The following is a 17391-nucleotide window of genomic DNA, read 5'->3' as shown; positions in this document are numbered from 1 at the left end:
CACTATGGATTTTCCAACTCCAACTTTTAAATTACAGCATTTTTTTAAAAAAATGTTTCCCTTCTTGCTCTCCATGCTACACTTATAATTACATAAGTGACTAAATGTATACTACAGCTCGGGCCTAGATAATGCAGTCAAATCAGATATTTCTCCTCCTTACAGTCCAAATCTTATTCCTTCATGGCCCGAACTTGTTTCTTTTACAACAGCGTTGAGAAGATCAAACCTCCTCTATCTGATTCATACCATTCTTACGCCATTACATTCCCTTGGGATAACGTGCGAGTCATCTCTGTGTGCACAAAGAAGGTTTTGAGTTCTCCTTTTCCCTTGACATTGATGATGCCTCGACAAGAGCACATGTAGCCCAGGGTCAGAAGGATGCGACTCGTCTCCTCTGTCACCTACAGGGAGAACCACAGTGATAATGTCTATTTTGCTTATCTTAAATGAATGGATGATATTTCTGTGGGCAGAAAAAAACCCCAAAACTTTCTGCTCTCCTCAATGAAAAATTTGCTGACCATTTATTTAGCAGTAATGGAGTTGTAATAAAGCCTTGTTGGAATTTACCCTGTGTCACCAAGACTCTGTCGTACTCTGCTGAGTGAAAAAAATTACTTTAACCCTGACAGGTAGTTTATTTAAGTCTGCAAAATATGTGTAGGTCAAGAATTATTCAAAGCATTATACACTTCACTAGAGTTTTTGCTATAACAGAAAGGCCACGTTAATCATCACGCATGACTGAATGTTTAAACTGAATGCTGCAGAGTAAAAAGAAAATGCAGTTTCCTAAGAGACCGTTAAGATACAGCGAAATACTGTATAAACAACAACAGAGAAAAGCCTCTGTGGATTTTAAAACTAGGAAACAGTCACATTAACTGAAGGTAGCTTGGGAAAAAAAAAAAGTATTTCTTATTTTTGTCTTCTTAATATTTGAAAACATCAACAGGCATGTGGAAATGCTTCTGAGAGCACTGCAGTTGTGCTGCGCTGCATAGCAGATGGATCTATCAAGTGTGTACAAACTGTGAAGCGTATTACAGCTCTCTGAAGACTCCATGATAGCCATGGCCACATGCCATGCAAGTGGGAAACCATTATATCTTATCAGTGCTCAGACAGGTTGCCAATATGAGATTTGCAGATGCCATAGGATATTAAGATGATGAGATGTCCTTGCTGCCACAAATGGCACATGTGGAGGGAAAAAGAGTTTTATCTGACACATGTGAACTGCCATTTAAAATGTCTACATATGAAGAGAGCGCCATCCTGGTCCCCTGAGATAAAAAGCCAGCTTTACGCATGATGTGATGTCTGAGAGGTGCAGACAATCACACAATACTGCTCTCCCCAACCCCACCCCCACCCTTCCACACACTGCACAAGCAAAACAACAGTAAAAAGGATTAAAAATAAAGGAATTATTAGAGACTAACCAAAGTAATTAAATAAACTCCAGCTGCAAAGGAGTGACTCAAACATTGATATGTGTTGATATGTGAGGATGGTCAGACACCTCACCTGTATTTTCCCAAGGACTCCAGTGCTGTCCATTCTGCTGGCTACATTCACTGTGTTCCCCCAGATGTCATACTGTGGTTTCTGAGCCCCAATAACTCCAGCTATAACTGGACCATGGTTAATACCTGACAAGGAAAACAGATACCTTGTAAACATTTTGTCTTTGACTACCATATTTGCCAATAATTACCACATTTTCATATTCACAGAATTGGTATTTTGTTATCCGACACATTTGGGTTCATTTCTATAAAAAATTTGCTGTATTGCAGATAACAGTGAATGCTTATTAGAGGCAGTTCATAATGTTTTCGTAAAAAAAAAAACCTACTGGTGTGAGAATAGACTAGACCTTTTACAAAATTTCATAACATCCACCCAGAAGTGGAGTTCTTAATCCCCAACACCATCGGCACCTTAGCTGAGATAACTCTGTCTCAGATGACAAGAAAATGCTCTCTGCACAAGTGTGAAGGCAGCAAATGCAGGAGCACAGCTATCGGTTTTTTACACTCTGAGTGCATGAGGAGCGGTATTCCTGTCTGGTGGAGCATTTTAGGCCCCATCTGGAAGCAGCAGGCATGTATAGTTCCACATGTGCACACTGTTGAGTTAATGGAGCATGCCACGCTGAGATCTGCAAAGACAGGTTCAAGGTATCGAACTTGGACTCTTGCTGACAAGGAACTCTAACCTGCCTGCCTACTTTCCTTCCTACATGATGTCTTTGTGCATGAGTGGTATTTGAGATATTTATGCATTTCTAGCTAAAGCTGGACTTATACTGGTGTGACGTCTGTGTTCAGTAGGGGCCAGCACAGCTGATGCTGGGGAAATGGGCTGTCATACTCAAGTGTAGGATCATGTTGTCATGTTGCAGTTGTTTTTTTTTTAGTATGTTTACCACACAAATTCAGCAAAAAGCTCCGGAAATCCGAAAAAACGTAATCAAAACGTAATCAAAACGTAATCAAACGTAAGAAACCGACCAATCACAACAGTACTTCAGTGTAACTGCACTGCAAGCTGGATGTGCATATCAGGTCTGGTAGAGGTATGCATCAAGCCTCCGCCGACCTATGTGGAGCATATAGTGGTGACGTTGTAACCAACCTTACGCAGATGTTGTGTGAGTATAAATCCAGAGATAATGGAATTAGGTGCATAGGACAGAAAAAGTCCAGAGGAAAGAAAAGCAACATTTCCAGAAATGGTTGCAGTTTTCTAAAATGCAAAGCAAATGATGCTCACTGACCAGACCAACCAAGCTTTTCTTTTCATTCTGTTTCATTTTTTTGTGTTGATTGAGAAATAGGGTAGATAATTGTTGGAGGTGTCAGAGGTTTCAGAGTCCATTCTTGCTAAATACAACAGTTGCTCAACAGTACAAGGTAGTTGTCTGATTCTCCTCCTACATTTTTAATACGACACAAATCTCAGCTGCAGGGAGGCGTCGGTTCATGCACTCTACATCTTCAAAGCCAGGCTCTTGTAAAGTAAGAGGTATCTGGCATTGCCTTGCTGAAATAACCACAGGCTTTCCATGAAAAGGCACTGTCTTGATGCAGTGTGTGTTTCACACCTTTCACTGACTGCAGCCTGGTTGCTTTTTATCATCTTTGGGAGGCAGAAGCTAAAAAAGGACTCAATTGACTGCAGAATACGTTCCCACTTTCTTTTTGTCCATCCAAGATTAGCTTGTTCCTGGACAACTTGGTTGCGTTTCTGCACAGTTAATGGGTCAATAGTTTCTCAGGCAGTGTGACCTTAGGGCTTGAAGACTGCATGCAGGAAACAGTGATTTCCAGCCTTGGCTGTTACATACCGAGATTTCTCCAAACTGTTTTTCTGATCTCTGCACTCCATACAGTAAAATGCAAAAGAAATCTTTTATTCTGATTTCTTTACATAAAAGTTGTTTACAACATGTCAACAAGGACTGCGACTATCATCAAACAACATGGATGCTGCTGTGTTTTTATGTCCTTTTTATATTATGTATGACGGGCCGATTGTACAGTATTGTTTAATACTTTCGTCCCTTTTTTCTATGACTACATGTATCTCATGGTAGAAAGATGATGACAATAAAGTAAAAACACTTTCATAAGAAATGAAAATAGTTTAGAAAATGCAATGCAAGATGCAAATAGCCTACAACATTTAATAGTTTATTTATAACTTGCTGCTTTTCAGTGTAACTCACCAACTCTGAGTTTGAAGTCATTGAAGGAGTGCTTGTTGATAACATCCAACTTTCCCACCAAGGCAAAAGCAAACTCTACCATAGTTCCGATGTGCATGTACTGCCTGTCATGTTCCTGCAATAGAAAAAAGATGAAGGTTTATCTCCGTTGAAATTTGCACTATTATTGACAGTCACACAAACACTGAGGATAAGTCTACCTGGGAAGTGTACTCAGGCCCAGGTGATGCATTCAGCCCAGTAGCAGCCATATAAGTGCTGCCAATAGTCTTGATCTTCTCCACTCCACTGAATTTAGGTTTGGAAAGCAGCTACACGCAAAGATAAAAAATAAATAAAATATATCCTGATGCACTCCGCAGATGTTTGCACATCTATACCAACACTTCATCATGTGACTCAGGGAGCAGCATCTGTCTCCCAGCAAAAGCTGTTTGTAATATTCTAATATTAGAAGAGCTTGAAGCCAGAATCACATGCAATATTCAGTACCAAGCTGTCAGGACAGTTGTGAAACCTACTGCAAAGGTATCGTGTAACACTGCTGCTGCAAGTGTAAGATGTTGTGGCTGATGTACAGCTGAAGATTATTCACCTCATCAAAGTCAGCAATGATTTCGTTGAGTAACCTGAGGCACTCTAATCCCTCCTTGTTTACGTCAGATTCAGTGTAGAATTCTTTAAAGTCAGGAATAGAGGCGAACATGACACACACCAGGTCATAGGACTGGTGGTACAGATCCTGCATGACAGAGAGCAGAGGAGAAAACGCAGGCGTTAGTATGGACAACTGCAAAACAGTGTTGGTAAACAGACAGTTATTAGTCTGATCCGGAGGGGTTCCCTCTGAATACAGACTTAGAAAAACAATTGAGGATGATTTTCAGGAAAAATCAGGACTATACAGGTTGATAAAACACAAGTGGTTAACTCAACAGACAAATGGAAAGCCACACCATTCCACATCCAAATAACACTCACTCTAAAATCAGTCAGATCAGTTTCAGAGATCCTGTTGAAAACCCAACACCAACGTTTGCCAACTCAATGTTTGAAGAGGTGCCCCAGTTCACACCATCATGACCTTTAGGACACATGATTTAAACCTTCTGGATCTAACATTTCTGAAAAGTACTTCCATACTATGATAGAACTGAAAGTCATTAATTACATGGAAAAGTCACAAACAAGATTTTTTTCTGACATTTTGTCTCCTATTCTCAAGTTGTCTCATTACATACAAGTAGCATTGCATTACCTTTAAGTTGCAACTTAAAGTTACAGTGTGCAACTTATTTGGCTTCTTATTTGTGAAAATCAAGCACTACTTACATAAAAAAGGATTTTACTGACGTCTAATCACAATCACATCCAAATGAAAGTGTTCTTGTCACCTAAAATCAGCTGTTTATAAGTACAAAGGTTGGGGCGCATCCAACAGAAGGCTGCCATGTTACATCGCCATTTTTGAATAAGCTAAAAGGTGACAAACATGTTAGCGCATTTTAGCTATGGATCCCTGTGTTTTGTTGGAGGAGGTGGAGAAACAAACGTGGATTGTTCAGCTTGCCATATTCCAGTGAAATGGAGGACCATCAATACTCTTCACCCCACGAGAGGAAGGAAAAAAGCCTCATTGATTGACAAGGTGAAGGCGAGGCGCCAGAAAACACGACTTGGTTATTTCCATTCTGTCAGTGCATCACTAGATGGGAGTAATTCTCACATACTGGCACTTTAAATAAATTAAAATAAAATAATGTCTACCTCATTTTTCCAGTTGCGAGCTAAGAAGTGTTCTGCAACATGAGCAGGCAGGACATTTTCCAGTAAAACCCGGTTGAGGTTCTCCATTGTTTCAATCTCCTCACACTCCCTCTTGAACTTGTTCTTCCAGAGAAAGTCCAACCTACAGTAATATTCATTCTGTTACAAGAGGACACAGAGGTGAAGAGACTGAAGGTACAGCTGTACAGCTTGCTTCCATCAAGTTACAGAGAAAAACAAAAATACGGACACAGGAAAGATGCAACACAGAAAGGAACCAGCAACAATCGCACTGAGGACACACACACACACACACACACACACACACACACTGCAAGAGTTTCTACATGCTGGCAAAGACAGATACAGTAATGATGCAGCTTTGATCACATGACACAATTACTTCCCAATATTAAAAAAACTTTCCGAATCGGTGTGTAGAATGAACTGAAGTACAACGCTTCAGGACAGAATAAGGGTGACATTTTCTGGTGGAACTGATGTGGGAACATTTGATAACATGACATTTGATTTTCCTCCACACATTAACCACTCAAGGTTCAGCTTTTCTGTGACAACAGCTCTATCTGATCCTGAGTTCAGTAGATCAATATTATGGATATAAAGGAAAAACATGTTTGTCGTATGAAAGGAAAAAAAAAAAGCAGAGTAAATGACAAGATTGAAAACCTGCAGTACAACTACATTTTATGGATGAAGGGGGAGGTTGCATATATAAACTATATGTAAGGCAATCTGTGTTGGGTTTATTTTAATTCCCCTTTAATATAATGAGTTCATATAATATCGATAAGTTTTGTGTTAAACATAACAGTATATATGACATTTCACATTGTTCTACTTGGTGAGCAAATGCACCTTCAGAATTCTTATAAATGCTGCTGTTAAAAAAACAAAAAACAAATACCATCCCTCACTGCAACATTATTCCAATGTGAAGCTAAAAATAAATGTTTCATTTAAGTGTAAATGCATTTACAGTTTCTAAACACCGGTTTGGAGAGTTATGGTTGGCTGGTAAAAAAAAAAAAAAATGTTTTGTTTCCACCCTGAAAAACTGCAGCATCTATTCTGCTGCAGGGCTCAGGGGAACAGCTACATCCCTTTTGTGAAGTTCTCATATCAAACAGCAACATTATTCTGCTCACGTCTTCCTCATCGACAGACTGCTGTGACTACATCCTAAATTTCAATATAAAATATGCAAATGACATAAAGGAACTCACAGTAATTATAATGTGCATGTAATGAATTATCTACAATATGTAATCCTCAGTTTAAGATTGAACCTAAAAAGATGTAAGCAAAGTTCTAACCTGAAACTGTTCTGTAGTGAAGAGGCATTACTGTAGTATAAACTCCTAGAATGACCTGTCTTTGTCATGGTTGGTGAATCTCAGAGGTTAGTCAGATTATCTGTATTTTCATGTGTCCTGTGTGAAACATGTGAGTTCACACTTGGCATTAATAAGCATCCTAACCAGAGTCTTTAAGAGACTTTCAACTGGATTTCAGTTTCCTGCTCTGTGTGCAAATGAGCACGCAGCTGAAATAACAATCAGGTGGAAGACGAGCAACAAAAAGATGTACAGCTTTTAAATCACAAACGCAAAACTCCACTCAGCAATATTGATTCTGATCTTTCCATGCGTGCTGCTCACATCAAAAGGAGTTTTATATCTGACAGTAGTACCATCCAACATACACCAATTGTCAAACATCTGATCCTTTGAGCAGGCTGTTTAAATCACGTAAAAGACTAGAAACACAATTATGTACAAATGCAACGATATAGCTGCAGTTAAACAAAAGAGGAATGCTGTGTGCATGTACATTGGTTTGTTTCTGTTTTCTTTATGTTGTGACACCTGCCCAGACTCTTTTCACGGGATGCTAAATAACTTAATGTAGTTTGGATCTCATAAAGTTAAATCAACCAAGTGAAATGAATTACCAAAATTGTTTTCAATTTAGATGAAATGCCAGCCATCGGTAGAGATTTAGCGTCTGCCTTTAAATGATCTAAATTAGATGTCTTGGTCATCATCGGAAAGAGGAATCAGTGAAATGAGGCGCTTTTCACACACAATTTAATCTGAAACTCAGAATGTAAATTGTTCCCCCAGCAGGTTGTGTGCTCAGCGTTTTACCATGGTGATGGCCAGGTTAAAGAGAGCTAAAAAGCGTTCAGTTGTGAATAACAAAAATATGCTCAGCTTGGCTTTATACATTGATGGTGGGGCTTGTTAGGGACCATTCCCAGTACATGCAGACTGGAATTTGGGCATTACTATTACAGCTGCTCTGAGGAAATATATATAAACCACAAGCAGGTTTCTTTATGAACCACAGATGCTGAATTTAGATGCTGCTTGGATTTTTTTTTTCTGTAAACCAGAAGAGGAACAAAAGAGTTGCGTCAAAATTATTCTAGACCACCTTTGAATGAATGAAACCTGAGCACAACTGGCATGTGTCCTCAGTGAACATGCATTTTAGAAGGTCTTAAGAGCCTCTCAAAGAACACCTTAGTGACTGCAGACTGTTTCTGATTAGCTAAAATGAGTCTACTCTTACATTAAGGAATGGTTGGCAAAAAGCATAATCCTGTATACCGAGTGCAGTAATTTATTTTCAGTAAGTAGATTTAATCAGAATACTTAATTAGATACACTCAAATATTATTTGGCTCAGCCTGAGTGATGCTCGGGAACAACCTGAGCAAGCACGGCACAAAATATTCCAGTACGCCTGCAACTTTTCTGTCTTAACTTTTAATTAAACTCAAAAAAGAGTCAGAGTCAGATGCATGGGAAATGTACTGTTTTTGAGTAAATACAATTTGACCAAAGACAAGAGATTGTTTGTGGTAATCTGGGGCAAAGCAGGGGATTTAAATTTCTGAAATGAAATTGTCAGATGAAGGATGACAGAACAGACTGGTCCCATCTACCATGAAGTAAACTGCTGTTTACTTTTGTTTTGTTTTTCAGATATTTCTGAGAAAATAAAAGGAGACATAAACCTGCAGAATCAAAAGTGCAGCTTCGTCTGCATTCACATCAAATATTTAAAGCTCTCAAGGCACACATAAAAGTCCAGGACCCAACTGGCACATGTGAAATGCTTGTGGAGCTGTTTCTGCCACAGCCAGGAGCTACGTCATATAATTCAGAGCTGTCTTCATGCATGGAAGAGCATTTTGGGTTAAAGAGACAAGAGGATTGAAGTAAAATGTATTTTTAAAAAAATGAAGCTCAGCTTCACACAATATTGTCATCACTGTCCACAGTCCAAAGCATGATAGAAGCTGTTATCACATGGGAAAATTGCCTCTACAAAAATGGGTGAAAACTTTTAATTGGATAGATTAAAAAAAAAGTGCTACAAAAGAAAATTGTAATATAAATTTTATTGTTTGGTAAAAAACGTGCAGAGATGATGGTGATGATGTAATGATGACACAAAGCTGGAAACTACTCTTATTTTTAGGAGCAGTGTTAGTGAAATGTGGGGAAGAATACAGCAGAAATCATTCAAGCTTTTAAAGTGGCAACTTACCTGTCTGGCGAGCACAAGCAGGGTGACGAAAAAGATAAAGAGCGAGATAGAGCCCATAGTCTTGAGGTCTTTTAGAACTCCTGGTCTTGAGGGCAAAAAGGAAAAGAAAACGAATTTGTAAGATAAAAGCAGAAACGGCAGACAAAGAGTGGCAAAACAGATAGGATGACAAAAGAAAAGGCTGGAGAATTAAAAGAGAAAGGTGTGATAAAGAAGATTAATTAAACATTCAGATCACAATCAGCGCTGACACATGTTACACGAATGGTTAGCAGACCATTTTATTGCAAGCTGCCACTCAGTGCAGACTGTCACTTTCACTTTGCTGTGACAAGAACTTGTTTACTATTTGCATTCCAGTGGTCGATCTTTCCTGTCACGGTGCATTCATTACAAACATTTCTCAAGAATAAAAAAAAAAGAAAAAAAAAAAAAGAGGTATTTTCATCCACAGGGATTCAGCATTGAAACAGAGTTAAAGCTCCACGTCTCCTGCCATCTTAACCTTTAAGTAGACCTGCTGTGCAGGGAACTATTGAATAACTAACCATCTTTGCTGCTCTTTAAAGAGTGTGTATTGTACTTTACAGTTAGAGCAAATACTCCACAGCTTTAAAAGTACAGAGCACTTTATGAGAGCTGACATCAAGAAAAACATTATAAAATGCACCAATTATGAACATTTGTTTCCTTACAGCCAAGAAACAACCCTCCCTTATGAAGGTCTATGCATGTGATAAACACATACAGGACCATCGTATCCTAATTTAAACAAGCACATTTTGCATATTAATGGACTCTTCGTCTTATCTAGGGCAGAGCTCAGCAGAAGACCACAAAAAAAAACCAAAAACCTGCTACTTCAACACTTGCCTGACTCGTCTAATCAATTCTCTAAGCAGCACAAATGGTGAATGCTGAACTGACTGGACTTGAAGATAAATTGCACGTGGACGACACATAAACATGTAGCATATGTTTTTTTTTTTGTTTCTTTCTTTTTTTGTTTTCTTCCCTGCCCGGCTGAAGAAGGAGAAAGTTATTGAAGGTTTATTCAATGAAAGGAGCAGCTTTTGATTTATCAGCCTTACACATAACCCATTTTACAGAGCAAGTGTTTAAAGTAGCATGACATTCAGTTTGAAAGCCTTTGCTATGCATGTTGGACATCCAGCTACAAATTAGGGAATCGTGACATCCTCCAGTACAACCACAATAGAAGTTGTCATCATTTAAAAAAACTTCTTCCATTACTTTTATATTAGGGAAAGCTTGATTTGCACATGTATATTAAAACAGCTCAAGTTCACATATAACTATGCAGTATTAGGTTCCAGTAACAGCATGCAGCATCTCATTAGATGCCACACTGACATTACAGACCCCAGGTTTTGCACACTAATGTTGATGCTGAGGATGCGACCAATTACATCATTACATACGAGGATTCGAACTACATTTAATAGGAGGAAAGAAAATATATTAATAATTTTTAGTTGGCTCAGGATAAAAGTTCACTTGTTAGTCACTGAGCTGAATTTAATTTGCTTCTGGCATCCTGTACATTAAGAAGAAGAAAAAAAAGGAGTGAGGCCATTATCCAAATTGACTGTGAGTGAGTATCTAAGCAGAGGTGTCCAGCTCCGGTCCTCGAGGGCCAGAATCCTGCAGGTTTTCTATGTATCCCTGCTCAGACACACCTGATTCAAATTAATTAGTAGTAGAGCTTAATCAGTTGTGCACGTCATTGGCTGTTTGATCCATTTAGTGGAAGCTAGATGTGTTGGAACAGGAATACATGGGAAACCTGCAGGACAGCGGCCCTCGAGGACCGACTTTGGACACCCCTGAAACGTCATACGTCAACCTTACATCAACAAACTCTCATCAAGCATATGCCACTTCTTGGCTTCACATGTCTTTATATGGCCTGCATGTGCAACACATCCATGTGCTAGACTTCTCACACACATTCTCAAAATAACTTGTTTCTTTCTTAATTAGTGCTGGATGCTGTTGATCCTCATTAGGCAGCCAGTTTCTTGTGAGAGTGTGAAATATTTGGAGCAAACTGAGTAACTGGAGGACACATTGGATGTGGAGGAATGACTGTAGGTCATGAGGATCATATTCCTTGGAATGAATTCTTTGGACAGACTCAACCTTGTCAACTACCAGCTGCTGTATTTAAGTATAATTTGCCACCAAGACTGAAGGGGCCTCCTACTACCTATTCAAGATTTACTGTTCTTTACCAGTGCTCGATCAATACTAATCTATCCTGTCCTCTCTAAATGAACACTATGAAGTAGAATATGCTTTAACTGTGAACAGTGAGGCTTGTGTCACAAAACAAGAATTACTTATAACCCTTCAAGCTCGAGGTTCCTTTCACTTACCTATCCAGGCTCTCAGTCCTGTAAAGAAATCTGCTATATTCATCCAGCAAAGGGGCATGTGTTTGCAGAATAATGACATTGTAGACCACGACTGCCGTCAGCATAATGATCATCTTCAGCTCGTAGTTTATCCGAAGGAACACTGAGCAAGAGATCAGCCCCAGGACGCAACTGTAAATTAAATACTGGGAAGAAAAAGGGATAAAAGGCATCATCAGCTTAATTCTGATGTAATAAATAAATATAATAAATATAATTCTGCAATAATCCTGAGATTGATGGTGATAGTCCATACTTACAGGAAGATAGAAATTGTTTTTGCCAGTGAAGCTGATATGTTGCCCGTTTGGGTAATGCAGAGTTTCATTTGATGAGTTGTAAACAGGAACTAGAGGTACTTCATTGTCTTCCAGAAAGAACTGAAAAAAAAAAAAAAAAAAATCTGGGTTTGCCTAATTTTTTTCAGGGTGCAAGAAATTCACCACATTTTATTTCAGTGGAGAAAAACGGATCAGCCACAAATAAAAACCAACAGATTTTCTCATCAGTTTGCTCATCAGTATGTGAAAAGATGAACCAGTCTGCATTACACTTGTAGGGGAAAAGGAAATCTTGTTGGATCAGAGGGCAACAGTGAAAACCATTCAATAAGGTCCATTAACGTGAACCTGCTGGATAGGATGAGGATTGGCTGCCCCACTGAGCAAAGCCAAGTTAATATGGTCCGTCTGCCCAGAGCAACTGACACGTCAGACTCAAAACACGATTATAATCTCTGGAATCGATTTGTGTGAAGGTCTAAACCAGGGTCCTGACACCATGCTTTATCACACAGCCTCCTTTCAAGCCTCAGGCTACTGTTCCACCTTTATCTGAGCCTCTACAGAAATAAACCTCAGTCAGATAAATCTGAAAAATAATGGGGACGAGCCAAATAATAATAGTAAAGGTGTTATATGTGGTGTTTTCCTATCAGTACAAGCAAATGATGCTGGCAGCACTGGACAATTCAGGGAGAGCACAAGATTCATGACTGAGGAAGTCAATGAAAACAATACAATGATGGTTATTTTCTGGAGCTGATTATTTTGTGAAAACCCAATATGCTCAAGGCTTGATATACAAAAGACATTCAATCAAACTAATCCATGCCTCAAACCATAATGATTGAGGCATATCTAGTACAGCAGTATTGCTTTTTTTTTAATGGGAAAATAAATAACTCTAGGACTTGTAGCCATTTATCTGATTATTATGAATTTCAAAAAATCATCATCACCAAGAGTTCCTATTGATTTACATGTGATGACATGCAGCATTCCTATTACAATTCAGCCGCAGTCACAAGTAAGAAAAACATTTGAGGAAATTTGACACTTTATTTCCAAAGAAGTCTTCTCCGACCCTTCCCTCAGTGTGATACCTGAACATAAAAGCTTACCATGTTGAAGACTGCCATGATGAGTATTAGAGCCGTGGTTGTCATGGTGAGAGTGATGCGGGGCCATGGCTTGTTGGCTATAATAACTGATGACCTCAGCAGCCACATCCAAGAAGTAGATGCACTTTTACTGCAGTGCTGCAGAAACACAAATACAACAATACATGAATCTCATTACAGAATAGGATTTGGGATCTGAGAGAGAATAGGTCTTGGAGTCCTCACACACACTGGCGGCAGAGAGAAACAGCATACGTCAGCTCATAAAGACCTGACTTCTCATGTTCAAACACTCATGCACTTTATCTATCTATCTATCTATCTGTCTATCTATCTATCTATACACACACACACACACACACACACACACACACATATATATATATATATATATATATATATATATGTATATACATAAAGCACTCGGAGAGCGCAAACCTCCGTCAAGGGTCACTGTTCTCCCCATATTGTTCAAACGATGATTTGGATCACCACAAAAATTAAATCAGTTTTCCTCTTCACATTTTCAACAACTCCTGAAAATTTCATGAAAATCTGTCCACAACATTTTGAGTTATCTTGAACACAAACAAGCAGACAAACAAACAAACAGCCGGTGAAAACATAACCTCCTTGGCGGAGGTAATAAAGTCCACCTGTCTGCAGAACAAGTGTCACATGAGCTCAGTACACCAGTTCTTAAAGGCACTGCTACAAGCTAATCATGAGGCATCACCAAGGAAGTGATTTGGGTTTAACATAAAATTTTAATCAATAAAAAGAACAATCCGAAAACTTGAAGCAGTCCATCGAGTATTATTAAATCCATCATTACAACATAGACAGATTATGACAGCACAGCAAACCTGCTTTAAGACAACTGTATACCACCAAAATGGATAAAGGTTCTAATAAACAGACAGGAAAAAAAGACACTAAAGGATTCAGTGGAATTCTTAAGTATAACCTGTTCCTGTCCTCCTGAGATTTGACATCGGGTTAGAGTGTTTCATGGGGAAATGGTGAATTGTGTTAAATGAAAGGCTTTAGTCAAAGCCAAGACCTCAGTCCAACTGAGAATCTGTGGCATGAATTAAAGATAGCAATACACCAGCAGAATTCATCCAACTTAAAAGAGCTGGAGCAATTTAGCTTTGAAGAAATGGCAAAAATCCAAGTGACTAGATGCGCCAAACTGAGAGGCATATTAATAAATTTGCATTTTTAATGGCTGCAAGAGGTGGCTCTGCAAAGTACTGACTTTAGGCAATGAAAATACACTCCCAAGTTTTTAAGGTTGTGGCAAGTTGTGCAATTAAATAAAGATGACCCTAATGCTGATTATAATTTGAAGTTTTAAGGCTACAACTACTGCAAGCCGCTACATGTGGTATTTTAAAGGTAATAAGCATGTCTCACAGAGGTAAACTGACAGAATCCCTCTGTATCTGCATCTGATTTCATGTTCAAATTACAATAAATGACATCAAATTAAATTAAGTTCAGATGTTTATCTAAATACATGTGGTCATCTGTGGCAACTTACATCTTGATAATGTTTATGATTAAACTACAATATTATTGTCTTTGTATTATAAGTCTCATAAAATAGATGACAGAACTGAAATAGTCTTTTTAAGAGGCAGCTGGTGCTGATGGAAAACTTTATTTTACTGAGCAAAAATCATCCTTTAGCTTGTTTATGTTGTTAGTAGTTAATACAGTTAATTGGTGTGCTGTCCAGGCTGTATCCTGTCTCTGCACCTGCTAATTGCTGGGATAGGAAGCAGCTTCCTTCTGAAACTGAATTGGAGGATTAAAAAAATGAATGGATGAAGATTAAAAAAAAAAAAAAAAAAAAAAAAAAATTAAAGTTCTGGACAGCCTGTCGGACCTGTCAGGCCAAAAACCTGCCATTCTCTTTTCATGCCAAGCCATCAGTACAACTCTAACTCTAACTTGTCAGTTCAATTTGATAAATCAAAAAGGTTCAAAACATAATCATAATGCATGGAGGAACCCTGTCTAGAGCTGTTTTTCTTAACTCTACAGGAGCACTTACAATGATTCATGTGGCGGTGCAGCTTCAGGCAACAATGATAATGATCCGAGTTTTTGCACAAGTGAATTGAGAATTTTTCTCGTGCAATTATTCCATCGCAAACACAACACTGACTGTTCAGCATGTTTACGCATGTACAAAAGCAACATTTTGAACTGTTTCCATTCACTATTGCTGCATTTTAAGCAACCACTGAATGTCGAGTCTTGACTCGAGTGACACTTTAGCTACTCATTTTGTAAAGAAATGGCAAAAATCTCTTTCATATGGAGATCTCAATGAAACCCAAGAAATATTTACATAGAAATGATATCTAAAGAGTGTGATCGCTTCACCTGACTGATGAAGCCATTTACACAACACATTTTGTGTGTAAAAGGAACTTTATACACACTCTTGTAAACCCGTTATGTGTAAAAGACATGACACTGAATTCCAGATGGTAATATGAAATAGTAACTCCTGGCCTCTTCTGTGTTATTACAGTTACTCAAATAGGCTTTTATGAGGATTTCACAAAAAAAAAAACATGAATATAAAAGCAATAGGACTGAGGTCCTGCCCCAAGTGGAGGAGTACAAATATCTCAGGGTCTTGTTCATGAGAGAGGGAAGGATGGAGTGTGAGATCAACAGGCGGATCGATGCGGCGTCTGCAGTAATGCAAACTTTGAGCCGGTCTGTCTTGAAGGAGCTGACCCAGAACATAAAGTTGTCAATTTTCTGGTCAATCTATAAAAAATTGGTTTGTATGTTCTTTCCCCCACCTATGGTCATAAACTGTGGGTTGTGACCGAAGGAACGAGATCGCTTGTACAAGACAAGAAGGGTGAGAAGTTTGGTCAACCGGGAGGGCCTCGGAATAGAGGAGCTGCTCTTCCACATCGAGAGGAGCCAGCTGAGAGGGCTCGGGCATCTGGTTCAGATGATTCCTGGATGCCTCCCTGGTGAGGTGCTCAAGACATGTCCCTCTGGGAGGAGAGCCTGGGGAAGACCCAGGACACGCTGGAGGGATTATATCCCTCGGCTGGCCTGGGAACGCCTTGGAATCCTCCCCGAAGAGCTGGCAAATAAAGCCGGGGAGAGGGAAGTTTGGGTTTCCCTGCTGAGGCTGCTGCACATGCAACCTGACCCCGGATAAGCAGCATGAAATAATGGGATGAATGGATAAAAAAAAACAATAATAAACCTCAATGTGAACTCCACTAAAGACCTTACTATGCCTAAAAAATCTTGACAAAGGGCAGCTGAGATATAACAAGGCTAATCAAACCATGAATGCTGTATCATGTTTTAGTTTTAGGCAACATCTGCAGGGAGAAAAATTCAGTTTCGGAGCTTTCAATTTTTTTAACATGTCTCCTCACTGTGTCTTCCACTTGAACGACAGCTTCTCCCAGTGAGGACGTCCACGAGAAATACAAGATATGAGGACAGAAGTCTTGCATCTGTCAAATGAGAAATGCTTTATCCTAAGTGGCAGATGAGGAGATGAGGCACTGACCACAGAGTTGATAACAGATTTCTACACTGTACACACCTGTGTTTCCTTGTTCAAAATCTCTGCCAGAAGCATAATCTATCTTCACTGCCTGGAGGAGGAGTGAGGATAGATAGAGAGAATTTCTGGGAGAATGAAAGAAAAAACACAAGTCTGTGTCCCTAATGAAAAGAACCCCTGCAGTCATCCAATCCAGTTCCAATCCAGTTTATTTATAAAGCACCGTTAAAAACAACAAAGTTGACCAAAGTGCTGTACAGAGGAAACAATAAAACATACATATTTACATCATAATGGGGCATCAGCACATTGTTAATAGTAAAACAACCCTTTAAATTAGTCAAACGCCAAAGAGAAAAAAATGAGTCTTCAGACAAGACTTAAAAACAAGAAGCGATTCAGCCTGTCTAATGTACAGGGGCAGCTTATTCCACAACTTGGGACCAATAACAGAAAAAGCTCGGTCACCTCTCAGTTTACGCTTTGTCTTAGGAACCACAAGCAGAAGTTGATCTGTGGACCTCAGAGAGCGTGTAGGGGAATACCTCACCAGCAGGTCTGACAGGTAGCTAGCGAGGGGCCAGACCGTTCAGGCATTTAAAAACAAATAAAAGAATCTTCAAATCAATTCTGTAACGGACAGGGAGCCAGTGAAGGGAAGACAAAATTGGTAAAACATGGTCAGACTTTCGAGATCCAGTTAAAAGACGCGCTGCAGCGTTCTGCACCAGCTGCAGCCGTGCGAGAGAGGACTGTCTGATCCCACAGTACAGGGCGTTACAATAGTCAAGCCGTGTAGTTACAAAAGCATGGATCAAAATTTCAAAATCATGTCTTGAGAGTGAGGACCTTATTTTTGCAAGCTGTCTCAGGTGGAAATGTTTTTAATACTGAGATC

The 17391-nt window shown here is 39.2% G+C and overlaps 1 protein-coding gene across 2 annotated transcripts in view; it reads right to left on the bottom strand.

Moving 5' to 3' along the window:
* Positions 1 to 254: 254 nt before the first annotated feature.
* Positions 255 to 17391, bottom strand: part of adcy2a (adenylate cyclase 2a) — a gene marked incomplete at both ends in the record, with an annotated part of 56941 nt that continues 39804 nt past the window's right edge. The window contains 10 exons of one of the 2 annotated variants that reach the window (XM_079240474.1): positions 255 to 407; positions 1537 to 1661; positions 3743 to 3857; positions 3943 to 4053; positions 4338 to 4484; positions 5510 to 5668; positions 9092 to 9176; positions 11491 to 11675; positions 11790 to 11909; positions 12932 to 13069. In XM_079240474.1, the coding sequence (XP_079096600.1) occupies positions 255 to 407; positions 1537 to 1661; positions 3743 to 3857; positions 3943 to 4053; positions 4338 to 4484; positions 5510 to 5668; positions 9092 to 9176; positions 11491 to 11675; positions 11790 to 11909; positions 12932 to 13069 (1338 nt within the window). Of the gene's footprint in view, positions 408 to 1536; positions 1662 to 3742; positions 3858 to 3942; positions 4054 to 4337; positions 4485 to 5509; positions 5669 to 9091; positions 9177 to 11490; positions 11676 to 11789; positions 11910 to 12919; positions 13070 to 17391 lie in introns of both variants that reach the window. The other variant, XM_079240473.1, reaches the window with a different exon arrangement.

This window comes from Telmatherina bonti, assembly GCF_933228915.1.
Source record: "Telmatherina bonti genome assembly, chromosome: 5".
NCBI classification, from domain to species: domain Eukaryota; kingdom Metazoa; phylum Chordata; class Actinopteri; order Atheriniformes; family Telmatherinidae; genus Telmatherina; species Telmatherina bonti.
The sequence above is the reverse complement of the archived record's forward strand: the minus strand, read 5'-3'. Positions and strand labels throughout refer to the sequence as shown.